At 48.2% G+C, this 14,514-nt stretch overlaps 1 protein-coding gene across 1 annotated transcript in view; it reads right to left on the bottom strand.

Annotated features, from left to right (window-relative positions):
- Nucleotides 1-239: 239 nt before the first annotated feature.
- Nucleotides 240-14,514, bottom strand: part of OVGP1 (oviductal glycoprotein 1) — a 16,755-nt gene continuing 2,480 nt past the window's right edge. The window contains exons 4-10 of the mRNA XM_030886126.2: nt 12,982-13,147; nt 11,830-11,954; nt 9,445-9,553; nt 9,158-9,343; nt 4,387-4,503; nt 3,539-3,674; nt 240-760 (exon numbers count right to left, since the gene is read on the bottom strand). Coding sequence (XP_030741986.2) covers nt 240-760; nt 3,539-3,674; nt 4,387-4,503; nt 9,158-9,343; nt 9,445-9,553; nt 11,830-11,954; nt 12,982-13,147 — 1,360 coding nt within the window. The remainder of the gene's footprint in view (nt 761-3,538; nt 3,675-4,386; nt 4,504-9,157; nt 9,344-9,444; nt 9,554-11,829; nt 11,955-12,981; nt 13,148-14,514) is intronic.

Here is a 14,514-nt window from a genome sequence, read left to right as displayed (position 1 = left end):
AGGTCACCCAGAAGACAAGACGAGGGCTTCTCTCAGCCTCGTTCATCGTCAGAGCTTAGGCTCCTTGACTCACAAGTTTTCTTTTTTTCTTTTTTTTTCTTTTTTCAGGAAGTAAGGAACTGCTAGACGGGTCGCTGAATTGACAGGAGTAGAAACAAAGGTTGTCAAAAGCAAGTTTCCTGAGAGCTGCGTGGCAGGACCAGAGAGCAGCATTCTGCTTTCCGCTTCCATCAGAGACCTCAGTTCTCCACCGGGCAGTCAAAGTTCCCCTTGGCAGTGGAATTCTTTCCTCTTAGAGTCCCCATCTGCTCAGCAGAAGAGAGGAGCATCTTTCCTAAAGGCGTCACAATCTTTTCGGGGATTATAGGGTTCCTTCCAGGTACTGAAGTCATCCTTCCGGTGGTAGTCTCCGCCTGGAGATTCACAGGGATCAAGGTTGTCCCTTCGGGGGTCACGGTCAGAGAATCCACAGGCGGCATGGTCAGCTCTTCAGACGTCTCAGCTGAAGAACCCACAGGGGATGTATCGGTCTCCCCAGACGTGACCATTGAAGAACCCACAGGGGATGTATTCGTCTCCCCAGACATGACTATTGAGTAACCCACAGGCGACGTGGCCATCTCTTCAGATGTCCCGCGCTTCTTTTCCAGAGTTACGTTATGCTCTCCAAGGGTCATAGTCTCCCTTCCAGGGGTCACAGTCTCCCCAGGCATCGTGTTTTCATAGTGCCTATGGCTCTCAGTGGCCACTCTCTCACCTCCTGCGGGGGAAAAAAAATCTGAAAATGAGCGCCATGCCTTGGTCACCACCTGCTTTCAAGCTCAGTTACTGAGGAACCCATACGAGATGAGAACCCAGGTTGTGATGAAGGGATTGAGTGGAAATCTAAGGAAAATCACCAGCAAAGGATGAGTTCTACCTCTTTCTTCTAATACTATGAATTATTGGCATGGCTAAAATTACCCAAAGGCTAAAGTTGCTGCTCCCAAGATCCAGAATGGGAGGATTTCAAAACACTTCCATTTGAGGGCAGAGATGAAATTCCACCACATAGAAGACCTGCTCCCCTACCCACCCCACCATGTTAGCATGGTCCTAGGCACTCGTGAACACACAATGGATTTGCTGCTTTGCCTCATGGGAGTCCTGCTAGTTCTCTGTGCTAGCCCCCCTTGAGCTCTTCTGCGTCAATAGCAAGCCCTGCTCCCAAGGTTTAATCGTTTGTTGAATCCCTGAGCAGAAACCTCTGGCACCCACATTGTAAGGGGCACCATGAACAAAACCAAGAAAGACGATGTAGTTCTAGAAAAAAAAAAAAAAAACTGTTTTGGAGAATTAGGGTTGAAACAATCTCTGCCGCTGACTAGCTGGGTAACCTAGACTTGATCTTTCTGGTTCCCAATCTCTCTACCCATCAAGTGAGGATCATAGAGTGCCGGAAGGGTATTTCAGCTCTAGCATGCCAAGTTCTGTCTCTGAACTGCCAGGAAACCAGCTGTGTCTAAAAGATACATAAAAAGAAGCCTCATTCATTTTTCTGGCTGTAGTCCCACGAAAGCAGGACAAAGAGACAGGCAACTAAACGGATACGTGGTAAGTGCTAACTAGGAGCCAGCACAGTCTTCGTTCCTGCAGATGGACTCTGGGCTTTCATCGTCCTCTACAGCCTTCTGCAAAATGGAGGGAGAACTCCCAATCCTTACATAAAGTGGAAGAGCCCTTTCCTCCTCTGGCCTGTTATGGATTGATGGCCAATGAGTCTAATTCAACGCATTAAAAACACACATACCCACAACGAGAAAAGGGGAAAACCCAACAGGCAGTCACTGCCATCCAGTCAATGCTGACTCACAGCACACCTGTAGGAGAGAGCGGAGCTAGCTGCCCCTTTGGATTTTCAAGGTGGTAAATCTTTTTAACTTTTTTCTTCACATTTCCGTACTTCTGTTTCAAGAACACATCACAGAGAAGTACAAGCAGGAAGAACTAAATCATTTACTCCCCTAGCAACACCGTGGAGAGCATCTCATTTCAAAACTCGTGTTCTAGCAAATTGCTGGCTAGAGATCTTCAGGGTAGCCTGTAGAAGGAGCCCTAGTGACAGAGCGGGTGACGAGGTGGGCTGCGAAGGGCAAGGCCAGCAGTCGGAACCAGCCAGTTCCTCCATGGAAGAGAGGGGTAAAGACAGCGAGCTTCAGAAGTCCTACATCGGGTCTCCGTGAGATGGGATCAACCTGAAGCAGTAGGTTTGGGTTTGCAGAAGTTGGAAGGGAAATGTTACATCTCTGAGCAGATTCGGATTTCCCATTTACGTAACGTACATCATAATGAGTGCAAAGCTGTCATCCAGGCAAGCAAATATAAAAACACTTGAAAAGAGCTGCTCCTTTGTGAAGAATTCTGGGGACTGAGTATCTCCTTCTGATAAAGGAAGCTGCTCTCCGGTGTCTGCAGTAGCCTTTCTAGGATCTTTCCCCATTGACCACAGGTAGTACTTCTCATACTCTGAAAGAAAGGATTCTTTATGCTGCTCGTCGGCTGCCCTCTGGACCAAGTTGTTCAAAGGTAATGTTTAATGAACTCCTACAGTGGAAGTGCAGCAACATGGATTTGGACTTCTTTCTTCCCTCCCGCTAGGCTGAGGGAGTCCACTGTCTAGTTGCTTGTACGGGGCCCCAAGTTGATTCCTTTCAACACCAGTGGTTTTCTCTGTGGACAGCGGCACTGTATAAACTGCTCTCAAGTCGGGGTTCAGGAAGGCGCTGCCTTTCCTCAAGGCCCCTCTTTTCTCAGGCTCCAAGATTGTAAATCTTTACAGGAGCAGAAAATCTTAGCTTTCTCCTGCACAGTTCTCTAGTGGTTTTGAACTGCTTACCCTGTGGTTAGCATGTTGCCCCCAAATGTGCTTTATAATTGCGAATCCCTATGTCTGTGGCTGGAAGGAATCCTGGTGGTGTAGTAGTTACGCACTAGGCTGCTAACCAAAAGGTCAGCAGTTCTAAGCCACCAGCCCCATCTAAAGGGGAAAGACAAGGCTTTCTACTCCTGTAAAGAGTTATGATCTCAGAAACCACAGTGGCAGTTCTAGCCTGACCTATAGAGTCCCTATGAGTCAAAATAAATGGGATGGCAGGGAGTTATCTCTGCAGTTAAGATGTCATTTAGGGATGGGTAGTCTTTGCTGCCTTAATGAGGCAGAGTAAAACAGGGTGTGTCTTGAGTCTCTCTCTTTTGAGATGTAAAAACAGAGATTAGGGGAGAGAGATTCCAAGCGACATGAAGAGCACCCACGAGCAGAAACACAAAGAAACACTATCTTTCCCCAGAATTGACAAAGAAATGAGGCTTCCTCTAGAGCCAGCACACTGAATTTGGACTTCTGGCCTCGTAAACTGTGAGAAAATAGCTCAGTTTGATAAAACCATCCATCGGTTTTAACATAGCAGCATCAGATCACTAAGACTGTCATCGGTATCTGTTGACCCAAGTTGCCTGTTACCTAACTTCCAATTCCAGGTTCTAGGTTGTAGCTACTCACCATCATTCAACAGGAGATTACTCAATATCCGGACAAGGGGGAAAGGGCCATTGCCACAGAAAGTGCCCTTGGCATCATCCAGGTCCAGCGTCCATACCATGGCCCCCCCAAAAAGCTCTGTCTTGATGAACATTGCCTATAAAATAAAGGATCAATCAACCTATTGTACGGACCCATCTCTAGACTGGGTACAATGGCCAATGACATAAGAGGGATTCTCAGAAGGCAACACAGCAGGGTGATTAGAAGCGTAGCCTGGATTTGAACTCAGCCTCCCTCACCACTAGCACCTTGATGAAGACCAAGCACCTTCAACAGCACTGAGGTCCTTCCACAGACTGCTACATGTGCCTCTCCTGTATTGTCTTACACTGCATCAACTGCCTCTGCTCCACCCACATTCTTCTTTGAACTCAACAGGAGCTTTCTGTATCCACACTTTTTCAAAGTCCTCATCCCCTCCTGCTCGTTTCCCTCAGAAATCATTCCCTGACTACATAGCCTCTGCATATTAGCAACATGCATTGAGTGCTGAGCACGGTTTGCCTGGTTGGCATTTACCTCTTTGAAATCATCTGATTCAAATGAAAGAAATGAGACTGTAACATATACCTGCATGAACTGAGAGAAGACACTTCTCTCAATATCTGGAGTCCTTACCTTCAAAGTAAAAGGGCTGGACTAGATGGAATTAAGAAGCCCGAAATCAAATTAAAATTTAAGGGTGTCTGAAAGTCATTTGACCTAATCAACCTCACCTATTTGCCCTCTGTCCAATAGCTACACACACACTACATACAAGAGGACACTGTATATTACATGGCATGCCAAAAAGAACAGGGGCTCACTTTGTAAGTGAAGCTGGCAGCATCATCATAGCCGACCCACGCCTTCCCCTTGGAGGCGTACGGGACAAACTGGTTGTCGATCCAGCTTTTCTTCGCTTGCCGGACAAAGGAGCAAATCTGCCCAAAGGACCACAAGGTTAGTTCCACAGATCACAATGCAATAGAGAGACGCGCCGGGGATACCCTTTTCCTTTTCCCAGGGATAAAGCTTGTTCAAGATCCCTCCCTGGGAAGTGAGAAGAAGGTAGACCAGTTCCAAACGTTATGTGTTCCTTTCTCCAATGTCCAGGATGGAAGGCGAGAGAGAACACAGGTGTGCGTGACGTCTTTAAGAAACGACACCAGGAATCTCTTTGGATTCTGGATGCACCGCATCCTTCATGCGCATGTGCTGCTCTGGCCTATTTATCAGGTGACTCAAATAGCTGCTAGCTTTGAGTGGAGCCCAGAAGAAAAGAAGGCTCTGCCTCAGGGTCAAGCTGCCACACAAGCCACTCTGCCACTTGGGCCATATGACTCAGCTGATCCAGTGATGCTTAAAGTGGCTGTAGCAGATAGAGCTGCAATTTGGAGTTCCTGGCAGGCTCCTATTGGTGACTCGCATGCAGACCCTTAGGATTTAGGAACAAAGCTCTCCCACCCTCTGCAGAAAATTACTCCCGTTTTGAAAAACAGCTTTTGTCTTGTTACTAGGCCTTAGTAGCGACTGAACATCTCACCGTGGACTACCACATCACCCTGTGGCCTGAGCTGTCCATTGTGAACTGGGAAGTGTCTGACCCACAGAGTCAGAAGGTTGCCTGTGCACCACAGCGGTCCATTACTAAGTGAAAGCGGTATACAGGAGACAGGGCTCAAGCAGGACCGGAAGGTCAAAGTAAGCAGCCTCAAGAAGTGCCCCTTACAATCTTTTAATATGACTGAACTATGGAAGTGTATGATGTGTAAATTATATTTCAATAAAACTAAGTTTTTAAAAGATTACTTAGAAAGGGAAACCACAGAAGAATAAATGTATATCTAGAATCTTCAAAAGAAGGAGAAGAAGAAATGCCCCAAATGTGTACAGCCTCCACTCCTATCATATTACTTCCTTCTCTCAGACTGTACTATAGCCTCTGAGGCGTTCCTTATGATAAGTTGATTGAGGAAAAGGAAACGCATACTCGGTTCACAGAGTGCTCTGCACAATACGCAGGCTCCATTGGAAAGCGGACAGCAGCAGCGTCTCATAACCTTTCTGGGGCCTCCCTGAAGGGCAGTCGTGAAGAGGAATCTTCCCAACGGGCAGAGCTTCAAGCAGTACATGTAGCTGTTCTTTTTGCTTAGAAGGAGAAGGGGCCAGGAGTGGAATGTATATAGAGTCAAGGGCTGTAGGCAATGGTTCGGCTGGATGGCCAAAGAGCTTGAAGGAGCATGATTGGGAAACTGGTGGGAAAGAGGTACGTGGATAGACCTCTCTGAAGGACTGAAGAAGTGGAGATATCTATGTATCATGTGAGTGCTCACCAAAGAGAGGAGGATCTTAGCAATCAAGTCAAGAGGATGACAGTTCCACTGGAATCAATCACCCTCTTTCCCCAGCCACTCCTGTCACTGCCCAGTCAGCCCATGCCCACAGTGGCTGTGGTGGCAGCAACAGAGGTTATGCATGGACTCAGCAACAATGACTTCCACTCACCAAAGCCACCGGGCAGCTGCCACTGCGGACTGCCCAATCTGCCAGCAACAGAGACCAATGCCGAGTCCAAGAAATTGGGCCCTGCTTCAAGGAGATCATCTAGCAACCTGCTGGTAGGTTGATGACATCGGACCAATTTCACTACGGAAAGGACTGTGTTTTGGTCTTAGTGGAATAGACATTTACACTAGATATGGATTTGTCTTCTCTGTATGCAATGTTTCTGACAAAACTATCATTCATGGGCTTATAGAATGCTTTATCCACTGGCCTGGCATACCGTACAGCATTCCCTCCCACCAGTGGACTCACTTCACAGCAAATGAAGTGTGGCAATGAGTCCAGGCTTGTGAAGTCCTCTGGTCTTATATTTCCTATCATTCTTGTCAGCTCACTTGATAGAACTATGGAATGGCCTTCTGAAAACACAATATGGTACCAGCTAGATGGCAAGACTTGGCAAGAGTGGGGCAATGTTCTCCAGGAGGCAGTATATTCTCTAAACCAGTACCCAGTATATGATACTGTTTCTTCAGTCACCAAGATTCACAGCTCTAGGAACCAAGGGGTGGCAAAGGGAGTGGCGCCGATCACTATTATTTCCAGTGACTCAATAACAGCATCTTTGCTTCCTTTGCCCATGACTCTATGCTCTTCCGATCTAGGGGCTTCATTCCAAAAGAAAGAATACTCCCGCCTGGAGACACAGCACTGATTCCACTGACCCGGCACTTAAGACTGTCTCCAGGCCACTTTGGGTGCTCATGTCTCTGGGTCAACAAGCAAAGAAGGAAATTACTCTACTGAGTGGTGTGGTTGACCTTGATTACCCAGAGGAAATTTGATGGATATTACATAATGGAAGTAAAGAAGAATATGCTTAACAGGGGGTTCCTTAGGCTGTCTTTAAGTGCTCGAAGCCCAGGTAGCACTGTCAGACAAGCATCTGCAGGAGAAAGCTGAGGCTATGGGCTCCCATAAAGATTTACAGCCTCGGAGGCCCAAAGGGATGGTGCTACACTGTCCTATAGGATCACTATGAATTAGAATCAACTAATGGGCAGTGAGTTTTGAAGGGGCTCTGGTGGTGTAGTGGCTCACTACAAGGGCTTCTCACTGCAAGGTCAGCAGTTCGAAACTACTCCACTGGAGAAAATCAAGGTATTCTGCAGGGAGCTTGATGGTGTAGTGGTTAGACATTGGGCTGTGATCCACATGGGTGGCAGTTTGAATCCACACGGGCTTTCTACTCTCATAAACAGTTACAGTCTTGGAAACCCACAGGGGGTCACTTTGAGTCAGCATTGACCAGTGGCAATGCGTTTTGTTTTGGGGTCTACTCCTGTAGTGTTATAGTCTCAGAAACCCACAGGGGCAGTACTACCTAATGCTGTGAGTCAGACATGACTTGATGGCAGGGAGTTTTGGGGGTTTTCTTTTTTAGTTTTAGTATTATCGTGTTCTGTGATTTAAGTCAATGGCAAACTACAGCAGCCCTATTGGCTCTGACCACTAATGACCCAGACAATGAAGGTTTGGGTTATGCTGCCAGACAAAGAAGCACAACCGGCTGAGGTGCTTGCTGAGGCCAAAGGGAATATGGAATAGGTGGTGAAAGAAGAAAGTTCTAAATGCCAGTTATGGGCCACACGACCAGTTGCAGAAACAAGGACTGTCATTTATATATTCCTTCCTTGTATGTATGCAGCAATTATTTTTCTTTGTCTGTTTATAAAATGTAAGATGTAAATTCAGTTGTTGTATCATATTAGGCACTAGTATCACTGAAATGTTTGAAGATTGTGTATGGCTAAAGGAGATGTGTCCAGGTACCAAGTTGGCAAGGTAGGCTGTGGTAGGTTTCATGTCAACTTTGCTGGGCCAGGAATGCCAGTGGTTTGGAAGTTGAGGTCTACTAATCCTCCATACTGGGACGTCACACAGCAGGGCTTAGTAGATAACACCTACATAGAGCTCCTAACCACAACATACCTGATCCTTGACTACATCTGGTTTGTTTGTTTGTTGTTTGTTTGTTTCAACGTGTTTTCATACACACGTTCTTTTCTGTTCATGAGATCTCAGCACAAACTGCCCATACATGTTCTTATCAACCTAGATTTTGAAGCTCGACAGGTCTTAAAGTTAGGGACCAACTAGATTTTCACTGCCAATCAAGCATTTGATTGATACCTATACCCAGCATTGTGCTAGAAACTATGACATATGCTTTCAACGAGTAAATGTGTTCTCGTTGTGCCAGAGAAGCATAAATCATTTATTCTGATGCTTTAAACGTTCTGCCTACCATGATCTCTCTGCCTCATAAGATCCTCCAAAAACACTATTTTACCTCTGCCGTCACTCATAACCATACTTCATTAGATGAGCAGCAAAAACATCACTATGCGCCCAGGATCGAACAGAAATTGGGAAGATGACGGGCACTTACACTACTGCAGCCTAAAGCCAGGGGGCCAACAAGGTCACGGAGAATGGTACAGAAAGATAATGTCATATTTCCAGGACCTTTTCAAAGGCCCCTCATCACTTGCTACCTGGCATCCCCTAAACACCCGGTCTTTTTTCATGCCTGCTGCCACTTCGGCCACTTCCCAGGCTATCATTTCTACCCATCAGAATTCTCTTGTGCTCAAAGCTCTAATCTAGCTGCCCCGTATACGTTTCCATATGTCTTCAGCCACGTGGAACACCCTTGCACTTCTCACTGTCCTCCAATCTGTTTTCATTTCCCAGCCTCCACTCAATAGCAAGCTTTTCTGAGATGGGGATTAAGGAGGTGGAATTAGAGTAGAGGAGGAAGACGCTATAGTAGAAGAGGGCTTGGAATTGTTTCAAACAACTTTTTAAAATTAGGCCATATAGTCAGTCTGAATTGACCAGTATAGCATTTTATAGCCTTTGAATGGCTGAAATACCTGAACACAAAGAATTCTCCAGAGACTATCCCAGAAAGCAGGTCTCTCTTGCCTGGGGAAGCCCTGTCTTTGCCCTGCTGTAGCCCTCGCCCTTGTGCTTGCCTCTATCCTTGTCCTCGCCCCACTTGGGAAAAGACCCACTTCCCATCACCTCAAAATAAGCCAAGAAGCCAGCTTGCTTGGTGTACTTCCCTGGAAGTCCTGGTCCCGTGGTCTTGGCCCCCAACCGAGCCTCAGAGTCTTTGAGGAGACAAAAGGTACGTCCGTAAGTGGGCAATCCCATGATGAGCTTCTCCGAGGGTGCTCCAAGCTTCCGCCAGTAATTTATGGCAAATGCCTGCATGTAGGAAAAATGCAAACCCTTCCTTGTTATTAGAAACCAATCGCCTGGGACCAGAAGCGGGTGCCAAGACCTGTTGAGATCTTTCCTTTTCTTACCGATGATTTAGGATCTCCAGACAAAGAGTACAGGGGGCTATTATGTCCTGTGACCCCTTCCCAGGACCCATGGAAGTCATAAGACAAGATGTTGATAAAATCCAAGTATCTGTAAGAGACAGGAGGAGGAGATTATTACATAGTTGTGTGTAGGAGCCCTGGTGGTGCAGTGGTTACACATTGGGCTGCTAACCACAAGGTCAGCAGTTCGAATCCACTAGCTGCTCCACAGGAGACAGATGAGGCTTTCTACTCCCATAAAGAGTCATGGTCTTGGAAATCCACAGGGGCAGTCCTACCCTACTATGGGGTTGCTGTGAATCACAATCCACTCAATAGCAGTGAGAACTAGCTATGCATTGGTCACCTAAGCTTCCCTCCCCTTTCTGCCTGTGGGGCCTGCCCAGCTGTGCCTACCCTTGAGATGCTGACACTAGAACCGACTCCTGGCTGAGGACCGCTGTGCGGCAGGATGCTACCCTGAAAGCATTCATGGTGTCCACAGCCCAGGCTGAAGTCGGAGAAGACTATTCGAATCAGGCCTGATGCAGGTGCTAACCGAGGTCTACATCCATGTGTGAGTTCAGAGTCACATAAGCATCATTCTACCTCAGTGAGTCAGGGAATGTGCCAAAAAATCCTCCCCAAACAAAATAATGTAATTACATCTCGAAGAATTATAGGAAATTAACAACATAGGGAGTGTGGAAACAGCCCTATCACAGAGTCCCATAGCAATGAAAGTGCCTCATTCTACCATTTCAGGAGCCATTAAAAGTCAACTCCTCTAGAACGCTTTCCTAGTTTTTAAGTTTTTCATGGGGCCTATCAAGTAGACTTTAACCCATAGCAACCCCGTGAGTCAGCGTAGAACTGCTCCATGAAGTTTGCTTGGCCATAATCTTTATACAGAAACAGGTTGTCAAGTCTTGCCTGTAGCTGCAGAGCGATGATGTGGGTTCAAACTGCAAATCTTTCATTACCTGTCAAGCTCTTAACCAGGGGCCACAGAGCTGCTAACCACAAAGTCAGCAGTTCAAACCCACCAGCTGCTCCACAGGAGGAAGATGAGTCTGTCTCCTCCTATAAAAATTGTAAGACTCAGACTCCCAAAGGGATAGTGACCCTGTCCTGCAGAGTGGCTATGAGTCAGAATGGGCCCGATGGCCGTGAGGTTTGTGTTTTGAGTATTGTGTAATTAGGCAGTTACCAGGTAACAGATATAAGACTTTAAACTGATTGTCTCATTCCCTCGTAACTTGATAAATATCCTCTGAATTAAGTAGTATAACTGTCTCTAAAGAGGAAATGGAAACAGACAGGTCAACTCATCTGCCTGAGGTTGTTCGGCGCAGTGAAAGCAGGGTGCCTCAACCCAGCCTGGCTTCAAGACCAGCATGAGTAAACTCTACTCTGCACAGAATCTCCCCCATTGAAACAGTTCCTCCAGGCCATGGGTGGGGAACATCCGGGAAATCACCAATACCAGCTAACATCACACGCGTCACCAAAGAGAAGCAATTCCAGCCATCACATAAGGGGTAAGTAAATTACATGTTTGACCAAATATAGCAGGCTAAGTTTTGAGTTGATACATTTGAATGACCCTCACATGATGTTATAAATATTCAAATGGCCTTCGGCAGAGAAGCATTTCCCTGATAGCTGCCCTTTCTATTGTTTGTTCTGCATCCTCAACAGTTTTCTCATGTGGAGCCTCTTGATTCCTGGGGCTCACATAACTCAGAGTCAGCATGCCCAGAACGATTTAGGAGCCATTCTGTCTAACTTCATTGTTGCCTAGAAACTCAACGCTCTGCAAAGTGGGTCTGCATAGGCATTCCAACTTTTGGTTTGTTGGACAGTAGAAATAAATCTGGAGGTATAGTGGTTATGCTTTGGGCTGCCATCCACATGGTCAGCGGTTCAAAGCCACGAGCAGCTCCGTGGGAGAAAGCCTGGGCTTTCTACTCCTGTGAACAGTTACAGTCTCAGAAACCTATGGGGTCACTGTGAGTTGGCAGTGAAAGCTGTCCAATCATCTATCCCTCCCGTCGCAGCCACCTGTTGCACAGACTCTCCATAGCTGCTGTCTGAGAAGACAGTGGCCAGCCCCATGGGATTCTGTCTTGTGAGACTCAGCAGTGGGCTCTACAGAGACCCTTCCCAGATGATGATGTTGGGACAGGGACAGCACTACATCACCACCCTCTGATCTTCTCCAGAAAGCCTCACGGTGTGATGGAAGTAGTCACTGTCCTCATTCATACGCACCCCTAGACACCCATCAACGGAACACCCATACCCAGGCAGGCATGTGGGCAGCTCTGGGGAGATGGCTCCTCCCCATCAGGGCCCGGGCCCATCATGCCAGCATCCACTCACCGTCCTAGAAAGCGGACGTCATAAGATCTGTGGATGATGTGCGGGGCCCCAGAGACCGCAGCCGAGAGCAGCAGCCTTGGGTGACAGTGGATGGTGGCCTCCCTTCTGAAGGCAAACAGGAGCTCCTAAAAGGAACAGGGGGACACTGAGAATCAGGCAAAACAGTGTCCGGGAAAGAGAGAGAGACGGTGTGGCTGACAGATTGCCATGTATCACGCTGAGTGCCTTGATCTGCTGGGATGTAAAGGGGAACCTGGCCCAGCCCTCACACCGACTCGTGAGAGGGAACAGACATGGCCCCACGTGGTGGGTCATGAGTAAACTCAGGAGTGGGCAGTGGCGGTTCGGTGGCGGAATTCTCACCTTCTATTAAGAGACCTGGGTCAGATTCCCCACCCACACATCTACATGCAGCCACCACCCATCTGTCCGTGGAGGCTTGTGTATCACCATGATGTTGAACGGGCTTCACCAGAGATCTCAGTCAATTACCAAAAGGCAGTCAATGAAAACCTGATGGATCACAATCGTCTGGTCCCAGCGTGTATGAGATCACCATGAGTCAGGGACCACCATCATGGCAGTCAACAGCAGCAGCAAGCTGTCTCAGAAACACAGGATTTAGCGTCACACTGCTGGTGGGAGTCCGAGCCTGCGCACAGGGGGAATTCCAGAGGATTGGACCATGACCCAGAATCAGACAGAGGAACGAGCCACCAGCGGACAGCCACCAATGGCTCTTTCGCCCGGCACCTCCAAGGTGATGGCCGTAAAGCGACGTCTGTTACTTCTCAACTGTCCCTGGCCCTGCTCATGTCTCCAGCCTGATGCTGAGCCTCCCCCGCCACCCCAGAAAAAGAAACTCGCTGCCATTGAGTCAGAGCAACTGTATAGGACAGGGGAGAGCTGCCCGGGTTTCTGAGTTTGGAACTCTTCACAGGAGTAGAGAGGCCATGAGCCCAGATAAGATAAAATCAGGACTTGAAATGGGTTCATTCCGATTCAAACCCCCGGGTGAGAATTTGCCTTTCCACCCAGATAAACTGACTCACAAGCTACATTTTACAAAGGTCCCCAGCTGAGTTGTGAACGTCCATATTATTCTGAGGCATACGCATGTCCAGATTGGGGCAGCCTCCAAACTGGCCTTACTTCAATCAAGAAGAGAAAGTTCCACCGGTCATGCAGGGGGCTGCCTCTTAGTCCAGGGTACAAGAAGAAAAGGTCGAGACCATCAAAGTTATAGGTCCTCAGGAGGGAGATAACTGACTCAATAAACTTCCCACGGCGGGTGGCTGTGGACAGCATAGTCGTGAACCTGCAGGAAGAGAAGGGGTGAGGCACGGACACCAGCCACAGGATCACAGCCTCCCACCAGGCGGCTCTATGGCCTCTGGAGGGCACAGAAGAGCCTGAAGGAAAGACCAGGGAATCCATAAACACTGAAAAGCTCTTAGAACTCTTATTCAGGCAGATGGAGGGAGGGAGGGACAGAGGAGGGGGCTTAAAGGGGGAGGTGGGGTTTCCAGCAGAGGTGCCGATGGCTAGATGGCCAGGAACGAGGACTGCAGGCAACAGGTAGAAGAAGAAAACCACGTCCTGCCCCTGACCAGGTGCGCAGGGAGCAGCAGGTGCGCAACAAAGAGCATCACCTGGGCTTGGGAGCCCCGGCTTACTCCAGCCCTGCCACCAAAGACTTGGTGGTGCCACTGGTGAGGCACTTGGCCTTTCCCTGCCTCTTCCTCAGGGATAACTACCCTATTCCTCAGCCCTGTCCTCACACTGACCTGTCCTCCCTCGACGGGACTCGGGGAGAAAACATGAACCAAGAGGCAGCACTTCCAGGAAGATCTCTGGCCTAATCCGGCCTGGGCCACAGATGACGAAGCCACAGGCCCAGGCTCTGACCAGGGACCCCACCCCTTTCCTCTCTGTTCATGTGCTTGTTTGGTGTCTCTGTTTGGGTTTACTTTCTCTTCCATTCTATGGAAAGAAAAGACATTCTAATTCACTGGAGTGGAACGTCAAGCACATCTGAGCTAGACTTGCATGGGGTGGTTAGAAAGGTCCCAGATTCAGAATTAGTTGAGTCTGGGCTCGTGGTGCCACCTCCCCCCGGATCATCGTGGGTGCCACCTGGCACATTCTTGCAGGCCTCCGACTTTTACTCTATTTTCCTACAAGTTGAGGGTACAAATAGCCACTTGGTGAGCTTCTTCTGAGATGCGCTGTGCAAGCACCCAGACCAGCATCTAGCAAATGTTCAGTGTCGAGAGGGGGGGGAAGCCCGGGCCTGAGGGAAGCCAGTCATCATCTGCTGTTGCCGTGGGGTGCCGCGTCCTGCCGACTCACAGCGACCCCCCAGGACAGAGCAGGACTGCCCCATAGGGATCCGTAGGCTGTAATCTTACAGGAGCTGATTGTCAGGTCTTGTCTTCTGCTAAGCAGCTAGTGAGATCGAACCACTGACCTTTTGATTAGCATCCAAGCAGTTAACCAGGGCTCTTTAGTTATCACCAGTACTCTCCAAATCATTCCTACACACACACACACACACCCCATGTTATCACTAGTACTCTCCAAATCATTCCTACACACACACACCATGTTATCACTAGTACTCTCCAAATCATTCCTAAACACACACACACACCATGTTATCACTAGTACTCTCCAAATCATTCC

Source organism: Echinops telfairi, unplaced genomic scaffold (genome assembly GCF_000313985.2).
Source record: "Echinops telfairi isolate 266 unplaced genomic scaffold, ASM31398v2 ScPeMD7_443;HRSCAF=831, whole genome shotgun sequence".
Taxonomy (NCBI): domain Eukaryota; kingdom Metazoa; phylum Chordata; class Mammalia; order Afrosoricida; family Tenrecidae; genus Echinops; species Echinops telfairi.
Note: the sequence above shows the minus strand (reverse complement) of the source record. Positions and strands in the feature narration are given on the sequence as shown.